Raw genomic sequence first — 14,482 nt, 5'->3', positions numbered from 1 at the left:
ATACTTTGTTGTTTATTTTTTCCCAGGTGACACAGAGCTACTCCAAAAACCATGACAGTGTGGGCGTGATCTTTGCCAGTATTGTAAATTTCAGTGAGTTCTATGAGGAGAGCTACGAGGGTGGCAAAGAGTGCTACCGTGTCCTCAATGAGTTAATTGGAGACTTTGATGAGCTTCTTCGAAAACCTGAATTCAAGAGCGTGGAAAAGATCAAGACAATCGGTGCCACTTACATGGCGGCATCTGGGCTAAATGTCCAGCAACTGGCGGAGTATGAAGAGGATTCTCCGCACGCTCACCTGAGGGCACTGTTCAGCTTTGCCCTGGAGATGATGGGCGTACTGGACGACTTCAACAAGAACATGCTGGGGTTCGGTTTCAAGCTCCGCATCGGATTCAACCATGGGCCACTGACGGCGGGGGTGATTGGCACCACTAAGCTGCTCTACGACATCTGGGGAGACACGGTCAACATTGCCAGCCGCATGGACTCCACTGGTGTGGAGTGTCGGGTGCAGGTGAGCGAAGAAAGCCACGCTGTGCTCAGCGCCATGGGCTTGGAGTTTGACTATAGAGGTACTGTGAATGTGAAGGGAAAAGGGCAAATGAGGACATTTCTCTTCCCTAAAAATGGAGAGTGTATGTGCCAAGATAAACAGGAGTTTAGTGCCTGGGTCGGACCCTCGCCAGTGGCATCATTGACAAACACTACATCAGCTGTTACCCAGGCAGCGGTCACTCAGCCTTCTTCCTCTCCGTCCACACTTCCTCCACACTTGCAAAGTGCAGTAAGGCCCAAGACGGTCTTGGCTTCGTCCACAGAAGCAAGGAAGGAAGGATATAGGGACGCTTCACACCAAGCTGGGGAGTCTGCCACCAAAGACCATAACTCCCCTCGCACCACCTCTGGCCTGGTAGCCTCAGAAGGTGCACAAGTGTCCCCTCAGGTGCCGTCAAATGGAGAGGAGGCTATAGTGGAGGAGGTGGATGAGCTAACGAGACTCAACGAGGAGTTTTACGCCCGCCTCTGATCATCCTATTCCTCCATCTCGGTCTCCCCCCCGAACACCCTGCTATCCCAGCTGCTATTAATCCAGGGCTGTTTTCTGGTCCAGCCAAAAAGTTGAGGTAGAAGAGGAAAATCTGCTACTTCCGTTGTTAAATGGAATTTAGTGTTGCAGTGGACTGAACCTGTGTTGACCACAGTAGAGAAGGATGACGGCCAAAAGGGGCAAAACCATATTTTGTTGGTATTGTTTTTTTTTTTTTTTTTAATTCACATTGTAATTAAGTGCCTACGGGACTAGAACAGAACAAATATGAATAACGAACAAAGTTAACATGTAGACTGCCGAAAACTGTGGTTTCTTACGTCACACTTTTATTTTCAGTGCAAGGAGGGGGAAAAAAATAAAATAAAAAAAATCATGATTGTTGTGCCATACCATTTTAACTTGATCTTGATCTTACTTAATGGAAAATCATTTTAGATTCATAATAATAGGTGCCAATGCAGCATTATAGGCTAAGCAAGGAACTATGGGAAGAATGAGAGAATCACATGAAGCAGTGTTAACTTTTTCTATGTATTCTACTTTGACATGAGGGCTATTTACAGTATTGTGCTCACATTTTAAGAGAATATGCTGCAAAGCAGGCTGCATAGATTTGATTTTGTTGTACATGCACATTTAAGCACAGGTCTTGCACAATGTTTTTTCCTCGACCACTTGTTTTTAGAAGTGAAATAGCTAAAACAAAATATATTTTCTCTCACAAAGTACAATCAAAAGCACAACATAAAATTGTATAACATTTAAATTAGGGGAAAAGGGAGATAATCACAAATAGCAGGAAGGCACTTTAACTAGACTTGATACTGTGACCCAAGATCTTTCAAATGGGCATGAAACACACGCTCTTTTAGGCCTGTGAAATGGTCGATTTTAACTTTAACTCATTGAAGGTAAAGGCCACACAGTAAACTCCACTTCTTTGCAGTCTGACGAGATCTGCAAAAAGTCTGAATTATAACAAATTACATCACTGAATGCGTTGCACAGCTTTAAACAGTCATCTCCCCATGCAAAGACAGGTGTACAGTATTGAAAAGCTTTTGAGTGGAGTAGTAAGTACATCAAGTGGGACTGTGAGGGACAATCACTGTGTAGACAAAATCAAAAATCAAAACACAGAACATTCATTTGTTGCCTTAGTCAGATGACAAAATAACACATTGGTCAGTCCCCCGGTTATCATCATTCAATATTTCAGTTTTCTCCATCATTCTGTGTGATTGTTGTTAAACATGTGGGAGACAGTCTCTTAATTGAGGGGGCCTCTCCTGTATCAATACTTAATGTTGTGCCACTTTAATTGTGTGATCTTTAGGTGCATCACAGCCTAAATGAGTTGATTGTTTTGTGGTGCCTAAAGGTATGAGTGTATTTGTGAGGAGTTCGCTTTTCCGAATGTGTGGTATAATGCTGAAAATAGATGGTTGTATGTTCAGGGTGGTATCTACATTTCTTTTAATAAGTGTTATATTTTTATTATTTTTCAACCCCGCATTAACTGCCTGTCTCGGTTATTGTGGTGGCGTTGGCATCAAATGAAGCACTTGTTTTCTTATATCCGTGAGAAAGCGTTTTCCTTAATTAAGTTAATAAACACAGATATAGTCGGAGCAATAGGCACAAAAGTGTTGCATTGATTGCAGTGCATTGGGCAATAGCATGTATTGATAAGAGTGTAATTACATCTTTATATATCTGTGGTGTTTGTAACTCAATACAACACACAAATACACCAGAAAATAGTCTTGACTTTTGACTCCACACATATCTTTAGTTAAACAAAAAATACAGCAATTATGTTTTTGTGTTTAACTTACATAATACAATTGTGTGGAACATTTTAATAAGTCAATATTAATTTAAGTCATTGCTTGTCATCAATAGTTTGTAAAAATGCAGAATTGTGGGAACTGTCAGAAATGATTCATCATAATCAGTACCCTTGCACACCATCCATCCAGCCATCCATCCATTTTCTGAGCCGCTTCTCCCGCAACTAGTGCCTTATCAACAAAATACTATGGTGTATAAATATACATCAGTGTGTAGCGTGTGGTTACGCATCGCATTACATTTCTCTACGGTATAAAAACTTGGAGTCGTAATAGTTGGAGTCACACAAAGTGATTTATGGGTTCAAAGCCTTGTCTACTTGGCTTATTTTCTCAGTCACTTTTCTTCTACTTTTAGCCAATAAACGAATTACACAATGATCTTAATTCTTTATGTTCAAAAATATTTTCAATTATTTGTCACATCTTGTGTATGAATAAAAGTATAAGATACATAACCAAACCTTGCAGAATAGAAGACAAACATGTTCTTCTCAACTCAGAATGACCCATCAAAAACAGCTCCTGCCCCCCTACCATTTTTCTGTTTTGTTGTTTTATGGCTGTAACGCTTCATTAATCTATTAGAGCTACAGTGTTCCTAATATGGGACAAATATTGAACACACATGGTCGTGTTATGGAGACATAACAGCTTGACACCTTGTTAGATACACAGTATGTTTAATTGGATTTTAGCACCACACTGTTCATTTCAGCATCACTCATTCGACAAATGTGTTTAATGAGAATAGTTTATTGGATTACTCTACAAACATTGCAACACACAGGATTCTTCAGGTCCCTCCGTTTTGCAAATTTAAAGGACACTATTGATTGATAAAGTGTATTGCAATAGCTGTTTTGCAGGGAAAAAAAGGGAAGCTGCCTCTGTGTAAACACAAAAACCGCTTGTTGCATTGAACACAAATAAGGAATACAAATTTTTTGGGCCAGCAAAATTAGGAACAAGCAAATTCACCATTTTACTAGCTCTTGTTCAAATCAATGCAACAATATAATCCCGATCTGTCAAATGAATCTGGAAAGGTTAGCAATATAATTAACCCTTAATTTCAATGTATTTATGTTTTTTAAGTACACTGGGGCAAAAATGAGGGCTGTTTGACAACAATGCTTTTTCCTTTATGCGTTGGTTTAATGCTCATGAGATGTATTATGTATGTTTAGTGCACATTACCCAGTATCCTATATCAACACATGATCATTATCTGTACACATTTTGCACAAAGCACTCAATGTTTGTACATATGCAATTAGTTTGTCACAATTGTTTTTATACATGAGCATGTGTCCGATTTTGCCAGAAAACTATGAAAAAGAGACACTCGTCTCACAACTGATGCAATGTGTGCCTATTTGAGTGTGGATATGATTTTCATTACTCTTTATTTTTCAGTATGATTGAAATAAACTTGCAAGCAGAAAAAATGTTGTGAACACTGTAAAAAGATGGTTTTTTGTCAAAGATGAGCATTACAGCTTTGTTTTAAAGTATTTTTTGATAGTCCCTTGATCCCAAAAGACAGTTTTTGATTATTTTTCAACATGTGAACATAGAGTGTGTATAAAACTGTTTGACCAACTTATTTTCTGCCTGTATTTCATGAAGTTCAATGTGATTCTTGCTGTTGACTGTTCATGTTTTCAGCAAAGTAAGAGAGATTGAAAGCTTGATATTCTTCATTAGAAACATCAGACTACACAGTAATATTACATAAACGTCCAATTATAAGAGCATGTTATAAACCAGTGATTCTCAACTGGTGAGCCGAGACCTAAAAGTGGGTGTCAGACTCATTTTGGGTGGGTGTGCATGTAAACATTTAAAGTGGGTCGTCAGTTTTACGTCGGTACCGACATAATGTTTTGAGATTACGAATGGCATGGTCAAGCGGGACAAGAAACCACACGCAATTACCACTGTACTTACTGGTTATCATTTGATTGTTTTGTGTTTATCATTTGATTGTTGTATGTTTATGGCCTAACGTGTTTTATACAAATATTTTCTATAACTGTGACTACTACTACGTTAGTATAAGTGTAAAATGGCTTGTTATGACTTATGTACAAATTTGGGATACATTGCTGATGTAGGGGCAGAACTCTTGTAAACTGTGAACCTCCTGCACAGTAAAATATTTAATGTGCATCCTCGGGTCAGACCGGCCTTTTGTTTGGAAAACTAACATTATTTTGACAGGCACGCACCAAAAATGTTATTACGGTAAATGTATCCAAATTCGGTACGCATCTGTACCATACAGATTTCCCACACAGAACATATTAGGTAAGACTTTCGTAAAAAGAAGAGATCAGGAACAAAATATACTATAAGTGAACATTTGTGGCCATATTTTGTGCAACTGTAAATATTTAATTTTACTACAATTTTTTTTTTTATATGGAGTTGTCGGTTCATGCTCTTCAGTTTAAGGTGTTCTGAAAGGAACTTTGAATATGTAAGCACGTGTAATTATGTTTAAAAATATGACATACAATACTCACAAAAAGTTAAGTATACTGTAAAATACACTATAACCTTTACAGGTGAACTTAATTTGACCTTCTCTAAACATTTGAATGCACATGTCCAAACAGTTCAATGTTTCAGGACCTTTAGCACACCTTGCTCATCTCTAACATTGAACTGAATGGAAAAATTCACAACAGGTGGTAGATCCATGAAATTCTGTGTTTCCAATTTCCTGCCTTTCTGTGACTGTCCCAGTCTATCTCTGTTGCAAGCTGCTGATGACACTACCTCAGGGGCCACTTCCCTCTGAGAATATCCAGTTTTAAGCCTTACTATGGTGAGGTCTTGTTGATCAGTTGTTCTTGATGTCAAAATGTGAATAGCATGATGAAAATAACTTCAAATACCGATTCTATTTAAACCATTAAAGTTTGGTCAAATTATGTTCTGCAAATGTTATAGTGCATTTTAGGTTCACCCAAAATATTCACCCAAATAGCCCTTTTTGTTGAGAGGTATACATATGTTTTTGAGCAATAGATTTGAATTTAGGACTTAGCAAAAATGGAAAATTCAGGTCCCAGAGTGACAAGAGTTGAGAACGATTGTTTAAAGTAATTGCTTTCGACCAATTAAGGATCCGGGTAATGATTTGCATGTATTTTTTTTGACAGTACTGCAGCGCCGCCCGTGGCTAAGCAGGGTGGTGTTTTCACGTAGGGCGTGATTGCGCGGCCCCTCCCCCTTCATAGCAGATCTGGAAAAGAAAAAAAACTTTTTTGTATCGAAGGAATCAACAGCCGCCATCTTGTTGTGGCTCGGAATAGGGATTTCGGTCCAACACTGGGTTTAATGTTGAAATCGAGCATGCTTTCCGCGATGTGACAGCGTCCTCCCCCCGAAAATGAAATCTTAACTTCGACTCGGAGACATTTTGTGCGGAAAAAAGGGGAAACTGGATCGGTGGTCGTCGGACAGAAAGGCTCGGTATATCCGATTCCCGTTCAGAGTGCGGCGATTCAGCCCTGTCGCCGTTCGGGAGCAGTATTGTTTACCGTTCGCAAACTGGGATCGGACCGTAGCTTTCGAAGTGAATTGCAAAATCCCCCCATTTTCCTGCAGCCGTGCATTTTTGTGGAGCTTCTCGCTATTTTTTGCATGAAGAAAATTGACGTCACCCAAAATGAGTACTTTGAACATTTAGAATTTACGACCTTTTCATCGGAATGCAGCAGTTCACCTGAATTCATTGGATCGACGTCTTGAAGTTGGAGCTTTACATGGGGAATCTTTTAAATTGGGGTATTTAATGCTAATAATGTGGGTGTTGGATTATCATGGGGTGAATGGCGGTGGCGGAGCGGGGCGCTATTGCATCTCTTTTGAAGACACCGACTCGCGAAGCACGGAGGAGCTAACTAACGCTAGCTGTTAACTTAGCTGATAGCTGGCGTCCACGCTAGCTGTTAGTCAGTTAGCGAACGTTAGCAGGCTGTCAACTCGCCAATGTGCTAGCCGGGGAGCTTTGGGCTTGAGCGAGCAAACAATAATTGCGGTTCTCGTCGAAACTGACCAGTGGGAGAAGAAGAAAAAAAAAACATGGCTGAAAACCTGCTGGACGTCGGACCTCCGAGCTCGAAGCGGCCGAAACTGAATTCACCTGCCCTGTCAGCGTCTGATGGACCAGGTAAAGGCCTCACAAACGTTCCTATTTTAATGCCATGTCCGTTAGCGTTAGGGACAACTGTCATTTGAACACACTGTCAACGCACATGCGGCTTGGGTTAATGTTGACAGGCCACGAATGTGCACTGGAATGCTTGGTAGTAATATTACAGCATTGCCGAATACCTGACGACAATTTAATTGCAGTTGTTTAGTATGGGAGTTGTCCGTATGTGCTAAAACCACCTGAAGTTAATACAGAGTAATGTCTCGTAGCTGTGAGGATTTCTACGCTGAACGAAAATAGCAACGCACCACTTTTTGGTTTTTGTTAACATTTTTCATGAACTGACCTAAAAAATGTGAAACTTTTCTATGTACACCGTTTGCGTCTTTCTATCAAATATTGTTCACAAATCTGTGTTAGTGAGCGATTCTCCTTTGCCGAGTTGAGTTAGACTGTATTGAGGAGTTCCGGGCGCATCAGAAAAACTGTCAGTGTCTCGTGTGACCATCAGTTGCCTCCAACCCATTTTTTTTTCATAGGTGTGCCATAGGCTGGCCAGTGTAAAAGGTCACTCGAAAATATGCAGTTTTATTTGAGAGAGAGAGAGTCATTTTGTGAGTATATCAAATCTTACATCTTGGAGTTTAGCTCAAGAAAGTGTTGCGTTTATATTTTTGTTCAATGTGTAGAAAACACCAACACTCCAACATAATTCAGAAAAGTTGAACTGTTTCAAGGATGAGATCAGAGTCACAGTTAACTATGACAACAGTGATTGGCGCCTGGCGTTTAACAACTGCATAGCTACCAACACCTTAAACCAGTCGTGTTTCCCACCCACCCTTTATCAAGGCAAGCCACAGGCACACATTTTACATAATAAAAACTCTGTGGCACACCACCAAAAAAAAAAATGTCGCAAAAAGTGAATCCATATGCCAATTATGTACCTTCTGCCATCTAATGGAAGAGCATTTAATGTCCCTGTGAAGTGAAAGTAAAAATGCCTTATGAATTTGTGACATACCACACAGTGTTGCCAAATTTGAATGCTTAAAGAAATCCCCATGTACTGTACTGTAGGTACATTTCAAAATTGGAAACAAATCAAGCCGTTGTGTCGGATGCTGTGGCCGTGGCCGCTGAATACGCTGAAACTACGCCCTGCTCAACTGGCAATCAAATATGTTGGCAAATGTCCTGTCTTTTTATGTCTACACAATACATGTCCTTTTATATTTAAGATGCAAAAATATATCTGCTGATAGTCTCCGGTGCCTGGAATATAAGTTGTTGCGGGGCTTCTCCACGCCACGACGAAAGGTGCAAGCCACCAGATAGCTAACAACAGGCTTCCGAATGGCACACATGCGGTGGGCTCGTCCGATGCGTCACCGTCTCGCTTGGTGTTGTGTCGATGTGTAAATTCACATAACAGAAAAACTTAAGGAAAGATAACGGTTTATTAAGCATGGCGGCACACTTTATTCAGCCTGTGGCTCACACTACATGACAGAAATTTGAGCACCTGCTTCCTGCTAGTTACATACCCACAATGCTTTGTTTCAACATATTACACATGATATGGCACATAATTTGCTCATTTTGGGTGTAATAATAATAATAATAACACAAAATGCATAAAACCTGGACTTTGAATGACAACGAACTGTTCTGTAAATTGTGGCATCCAGGGAAGATGCATTTTTCAGGGGTTAGGTACAGCTAGCTGTAGTGGTTGAAATGGGCCAAGTAATTTTAACTATGGCTACTTTTACCCTGCTGGGCATGTTGCCCAGTTTGGATTCTTTGATAAATCCAATTTTTTATGTAGTCATTCACATTACAAAACAAAAGCCAGTTGAACGTAATGCGTCCGTCAAGTGATATGCATGCTCACAAAGCATATCACCACGCAGCACATGTGCACAAAACGCAAGGTGCAGTGTGTTTACGGAAGTAAATATGACCCCTCGTCCTGAGGCATTTGTGACAAATTAAAGGATTTTGTGCTTGGAAGTGACCGGTCCACCCATGTATTTATCCGTTCTTAAAGCAGCTTTTTGCCACTGATTGTTCTCTACTCCTTTGTCTGCCATTGCTTTTCGTTTCATCTGTTTGTCGAGCAGTTGTGACGGTCCATTTGACGACGTATAGGTCAGATGACCGTGACCGAAGCTTCCAGACTGCAGTCGCATCGGAGACATGTCTGATTTATATCCACATACAAAAGAGACCTGGAATTGGATATGAAAAAATTAGGCTTTACACAATCAGGATTTTTGGGACCGATCAGCAAGTTTATAAAAAAAAAAAACTACATCCGATCACAATGTCTAATTACAGGACTTGTTCATTTATTGTATATACTTGTGTACTGTATACTGTATCCAACCATCCATCCATCCATTTTCTGTACAGCTTATCCTCACAAGGGTTGCGGGCGTGCTGGAGCTGTCCCAGCTCAAATTATTCTCTAGCATTTTAGACAAAAGATAAAACACCGATGACCTCTACGGGGCATTCAAGGATTGGCCACTGACATAAGTTTAGGTCAAATCAACATTAAATGACAGAAATCGGTGCTAACTTACTGAAATTAAATTTCTTTATTGCAATTAAATTACTTTAATAAATACAGTTAATGACATGCTTACTCTAACTTTCTCACTGTCCCAGCTTTATGGACAGGTTTGGTCCAGAGTTCGAGTCCGTTTGACCCCCCCCACGCTGCGTTGCTTGAACGGGGCATTCTCCTTGTGTACATTCTTCAGGTGCTCGATCAAATTTGTGTTGAAACATTTAGATGATGTTCCCCACGACGTTCTTCAGTTTTGCACATAATGCAAATAACTTCCGTGTTGTTTGTCTGAGACACCGCAAAATAGTCACACGCCGACGACGTGTTTTTTTCACCGACAAGATTGGAAAAACATTATTGGCCGTGAGATAGTTACAGTACTGTGCAACAAAACACGTGACAAGGCTAAAAATAAACTAGCTTTTGGATTCCTATGCGACAAAGACGCAGAGTTAAATGTTTTGTACGGAGATGATTGATGACGTAATTGATCGGATCGGTGACTTATGACATGAAAGCCGATCACCTTAAAATGCTAATTATCGGCCGATACTGATCACACCGATCAGATCATTGTAAAGTCTAATTAAAAGTACGTGAACATACCTCAAGCAAGCCTTAAAACGAATGTCCTCTCCTCTGCTGAGCACCGGTGACCACCAAAACATGTTTCCCCCAAACAATCCCCAACCCTAATCCTTTTCTTCTGGGAAAAACCACTTAATTTTGAGCATTGCCACAACCATATGATTAACATACATAAAAAACAAAAAAGATTGCATAAGTGTACCACCACCATATAAATCTTGTTTAGGATCATTCTCACTAATTTGCAAATTATTTAGTAGCAGAACAAACTGATTTCCCCATTTAAAATCATTTAATTTGTTTTCCTATATAATCTCCTTAAAGGAGTCTGGGTTTTTTAACTTTGCACATACAGTATCTTCATATGTCTATGCTATAAACAGGGTTCAGAGAGACAGAGACGGATACATTTGTTAGGTTTGTTAGCGTCATAACAATGTTAGTAAAACGTTTGCACATGACCCTGTGTTGGTAATAATGAGTGAAATGAAAACGAGAGACAAATTAAGCAGGCAATCTTTTCAGTTAGCGGCATTAACCCCCCCCCCCCCCCCCCCCAAAAAAAAAACACACACACACACACACACACACCTTTGCAATCTTCAGACGATCATATCTGATGTCACTCTAGGAAACAACTTTTGGTTTCATTCCGGTAACAAATGTAGCAGGATTGATAATGGGTGTCAATAATAATAATAAAAAAATAAAATAAAAGCTGTAGGTGACTTGCAGCGGGAGTTTACCCGGTTTACTGGATTTAACAAGGTAGGTGTGGGCTAGCGAACTTGCTCAGCAGTAGTCCAGATGAGTTGACTTTTAAAATGAATAAGTAGCGGGCCAGTGTCAATATAGGTACGTGGTGGCCACTGTCCAGACACAACGGTGTACTGGCATGTCTATGATGCGCATATGTGGGGTGTGTGTACGCGATGATGCTGTGGATAGTAGCGTGTCCTATATGGAAGAACTCAATTATGTTGCAGGAGGCAGTCAGTCATACTGCAGCGGGTCGCTTTTAACTCAAATGGAATTCATAACAATGATTGACACTGCATCACAGCGCTCTCCCTCTCTCTCTTACAGGAGGAGATTGTAGTGGAAAAAAAGAAACTTTCATTAAAACACACACTCGCGCAATTGCGACAAGATTTTTAATCCCACGAGCTGGGAAAAAAAAGGTCACATATGCGACCAATTTGGTTGCAGTCTTGAGCCCTGATTACTGACTTTGTACCTTGATATTGACCTTTGAAGAATGCATGATTGTGTGTCTTAAATTCAAGATCCCTTTTTGGTATGTGTAACTCATTAATAGCTCAGAAAAGCTTTTGTTCTGGGAAGCGCAAACATGCCCCTGCCCCTCTATCCATGCCATCTTTTGTCATGTTGGGTCCCTCAGACCTTCAGTCCCTTTCTTGATTTCCCAAAATGTCCACTGTCCTGATACACAGGTTTACAAGATGCGCCACCATTGCATGGAAATTATTTGGAAGTTGGAATAATGGCAAATCAAGGTGACGTAAAATTTTGATTGCTATAAATTGAGGCGAAAGATGATTTACATTCTGAGGAGAGATGTCAGAGAGGAGCTGTGTGGCACAATAGAACTATTTGAAGCTTAGTGCTGAGGCCAGTAAATTTTGAAGGCCATAGCTGTTCTAAGTCCGCTCCCGGAGATGTCTGCTGATATCTGACATGATAGTAATCGGCTGGTAACAAATAGACAAATAAAATTTACGTTTAATGATACTTCTGGCACAACGTTCATTGCTCTTCATTTTTCCCAGCAAAGAATTAGTGTCGATCCTGAAAGCACTCAGTTTACTCAACCAAATCCTGCAGCGCATGTGCATAGTTCACCGGAGGTGTGGCTTGTAATGGTAGCTCACCCTTCTTGTGCTGTCAGGTCAAAATGAAATATCCATCCATCCATTTTATACTGCTTATCCAAGGTCGGGTCGCGCGGACAGTAGCTTTAGCAGTGACGCCCAGACTTCCCTCTCCCCAGCCACTTCCTCCAGCTCTTCCGATGGGATCCCGAGACATTCCCAGGCCAGGCAAGAGACATAGTCTCTCCAGCGTGTCCTGGGTCGTCCCTGGGGTCTCCTCCCGGTGGGACGTGCCCGGATCAGATATCCCAGCCACCTCATCTGGCTCCTCTCGATGTGGAGTAGCAGCGGGTGTACTCTGAGATCTTCCTGGATGGCCAGCTTCTCACCCTATCTCTAAGGGAGCGCCCGGACACCCTGCGGAGGTAACTAATTTCGGCCGCTTGTATCCGGGATCTTGTTCTTTCGGTCACGACCCACAGCTCGTGACCATAGGTGAGGGTAGGAACGTAGATCGACCGGTAAATCGAGAGCTTCGCCTTTCGGCTTAGCTCCTTCTTTACCACAATGGACCGATACAAAGTCCGCATCACTGCAGACGCTGCACCGATCCGCCTGTCGATCTCTTGTTCCATTCCTTCCCTCACTCATGAACAAGACCCCAAGATACTTGAACTCCTCCACTTGGGGCAGGATCTCATCCCCGACTCGGAGAGGGCACGCCACCCTTTTCCGACTGAGGACCATGTTCTCAGATTTGGAGGTGCTGATTCTCATCCCAGCCGCTTCACATTCTGCTGTAAACCGCTTCAGTGAGAATTGGAGATCACGGCTTGATGAAGCGAACAGAACCACATCATCTGCAAAAAGCAGAGATGCAATTCTGAAGCTACCAAACCGGACGCCCTCTACGCCTCGGCTGCGCCTAGAAATTCTGTCCATAAAAGTTATGAACAGAATCTGTGACAAAGGCGCCGGATGGTGGACCAAAATTTCCTCGAAGCCGTCCGGAAGTCTTTTTCCATGGCCTCACAGAACTCATCCCATGCCCGAGTTTTTGCCTCAGTGACCATGCAAGCTGCATTCCGCTTGGCCAGCCAGTGCCCATCAGCTGCCTCAGGAGTCCCACAGACCAAAAAGGCCCGATGGGACTCTGGTTCTGATCGGGGGGGGGGGGTCCTCTCTATCACGCCCTTGCAGGTCTCACTGTCATTGCCCACGTGAGCATTGAAGTCCCCCATCAGAATGATGGAGTCCCCAGCGGGAGCGCTCTCCAGCACCCCTTCCAAGGACTCCAAAAAGGTTGGACTGCTGTTTGGTGCATAGGCACAAACAACAGTCAGGACCCGGGCGCCCACCCAAAGGCGGAGGGAGGCTACCCTCTCGTCCACCTGGGTGAACCCAAACGTATAGGCGTCGAGTTGGGGGGCAATAAGTATACCCACACCTGCTCGGCCACTCTCACTGTGGGCAACTCCAGAGCGGAAGAGAGTCCAATCCCTCTCGAGAGGACTGGTACCAGAGCCCAAGCTGTGTGTGGAGGAGAGTCTTACTATATCTAGTCGGAACTTCTCGACCTCACACACCAGCTCGAGTTCCTTCCCTGCCAGAGAGGTGACATTCCACGTACCTAGAGGCAGCTTCTGTAGCCGGGATCAGATTGACAAGATCCCTGGCTTCGGCCACCGCCCAGCTCGCACTCCACCTGACCCCTATGACCTCTCCCACAGGTGGTGAGCCCATGGGAAGGGGAAACCACGTTACCCTTTCGGGCTGTGCCCGGCCGGGCCCCAAGGGTGCAGGCCCGGCCACGAGGCGCTCGCCTTCGAGCCCCACCTCCAGGCCTGGCTCCAGAGGGAGGCCCCGGTGACCCGCGTCCGGGCAAGGGAAAATGTCTTCCTGAATTGATTGTCATCATAGGGGTTTCTGGAGCTGTGCCTTTTCTGGTCCCTCACCTAGGACCTTTTTGCCATGGGTGACCCTGCCAGGGGCATAGAGCCCCAGACAACTTGGCTCCGAGGATTATTGGGACACACAAACCCCTCCACCACGATAAGGTGACAGCTCAAGGAGCGGCAAAACGAAATAGATTTCGCAATTGTCACCTCTGGGTTGAATGCTTGATAAACGGAATCTGTGTTATTGAGTTTTTTTCTGCTCTGGTTCTCATGCACAGAGCAATGGCTTTAAACCTTGCTCAGCTCAAACAGTGTAGATTATTATCAACCTAATTCATCTCAGAGCAAATTACACACTTGATACTGCTGAGGCAGACTCAGAGAGGCATCAAAATACTGTGACAGCAACAAGACCAGAGTACAGACCATCCATCCATTTTCTGAGCCGCTTCTCCTCACGAGGTTCGCGGGCGTGCTGGAACCTATCCCAACTATCATCGGGCA

The 14,482-nt window shown here is 42.6% G+C and overlaps 2 protein-coding genes across 6 annotated transcripts in view; both read left to right on the top strand.

The window, feature by feature from the left end:
* Positions 1-4,517, top strand: part of adcy9 (adenylate cyclase 9) — a 42,619-nt gene extending 38,102 nt beyond the window's left edge. For both annotated transcript variants that reach the window (XM_061678574.1, XM_061678575.1), the window contains exon 12: positions 27-4,517. In XM_061678574.1, the coding sequence (XP_061534558.1) occupies positions 27-1,031 (1,005 nt within the window). In that variant the 3' untranslated portion in view covers positions 1,032-4,517. The remainder of the gene's footprint in view (positions 1-26) is intronic.
* A 1,682-nt stretch (positions 4,518-6,199) lies between these two features.
* Positions 6,200-14,482, top strand: part of crebbpa (CREB binding protein a) — a 71,807-nt gene continuing 63,524 nt past the window's right edge. For all 4 annotated transcript variants that reach the window (XM_061680707.1, XM_061680708.1, XM_061680706.1 and 1 more), the window contains exon 1: positions 6,200-7,094. In XM_061680707.1, coding sequence (XP_061536691.1) covers positions 7,007-7,094 — 88 coding nt within the window. In that variant the 5' untranslated portion in view covers positions 6,200-7,006. The remainder of the gene's footprint in view (positions 7,095-14,482) is intronic.

The sequence above is a fragment of the Phycodurus eques genome, chromosome 6, assembly GCF_024500275.1.
Source record: "Phycodurus eques isolate BA_2022a chromosome 6, UOR_Pequ_1.1, whole genome shotgun sequence".
Lineage (NCBI taxonomy): Eukaryota > Metazoa > Chordata > Actinopteri > Syngnathiformes > Syngnathidae > Phycodurus > Phycodurus eques.
This window is presented reverse-complemented; position numbering and strand designations above follow the sequence as displayed.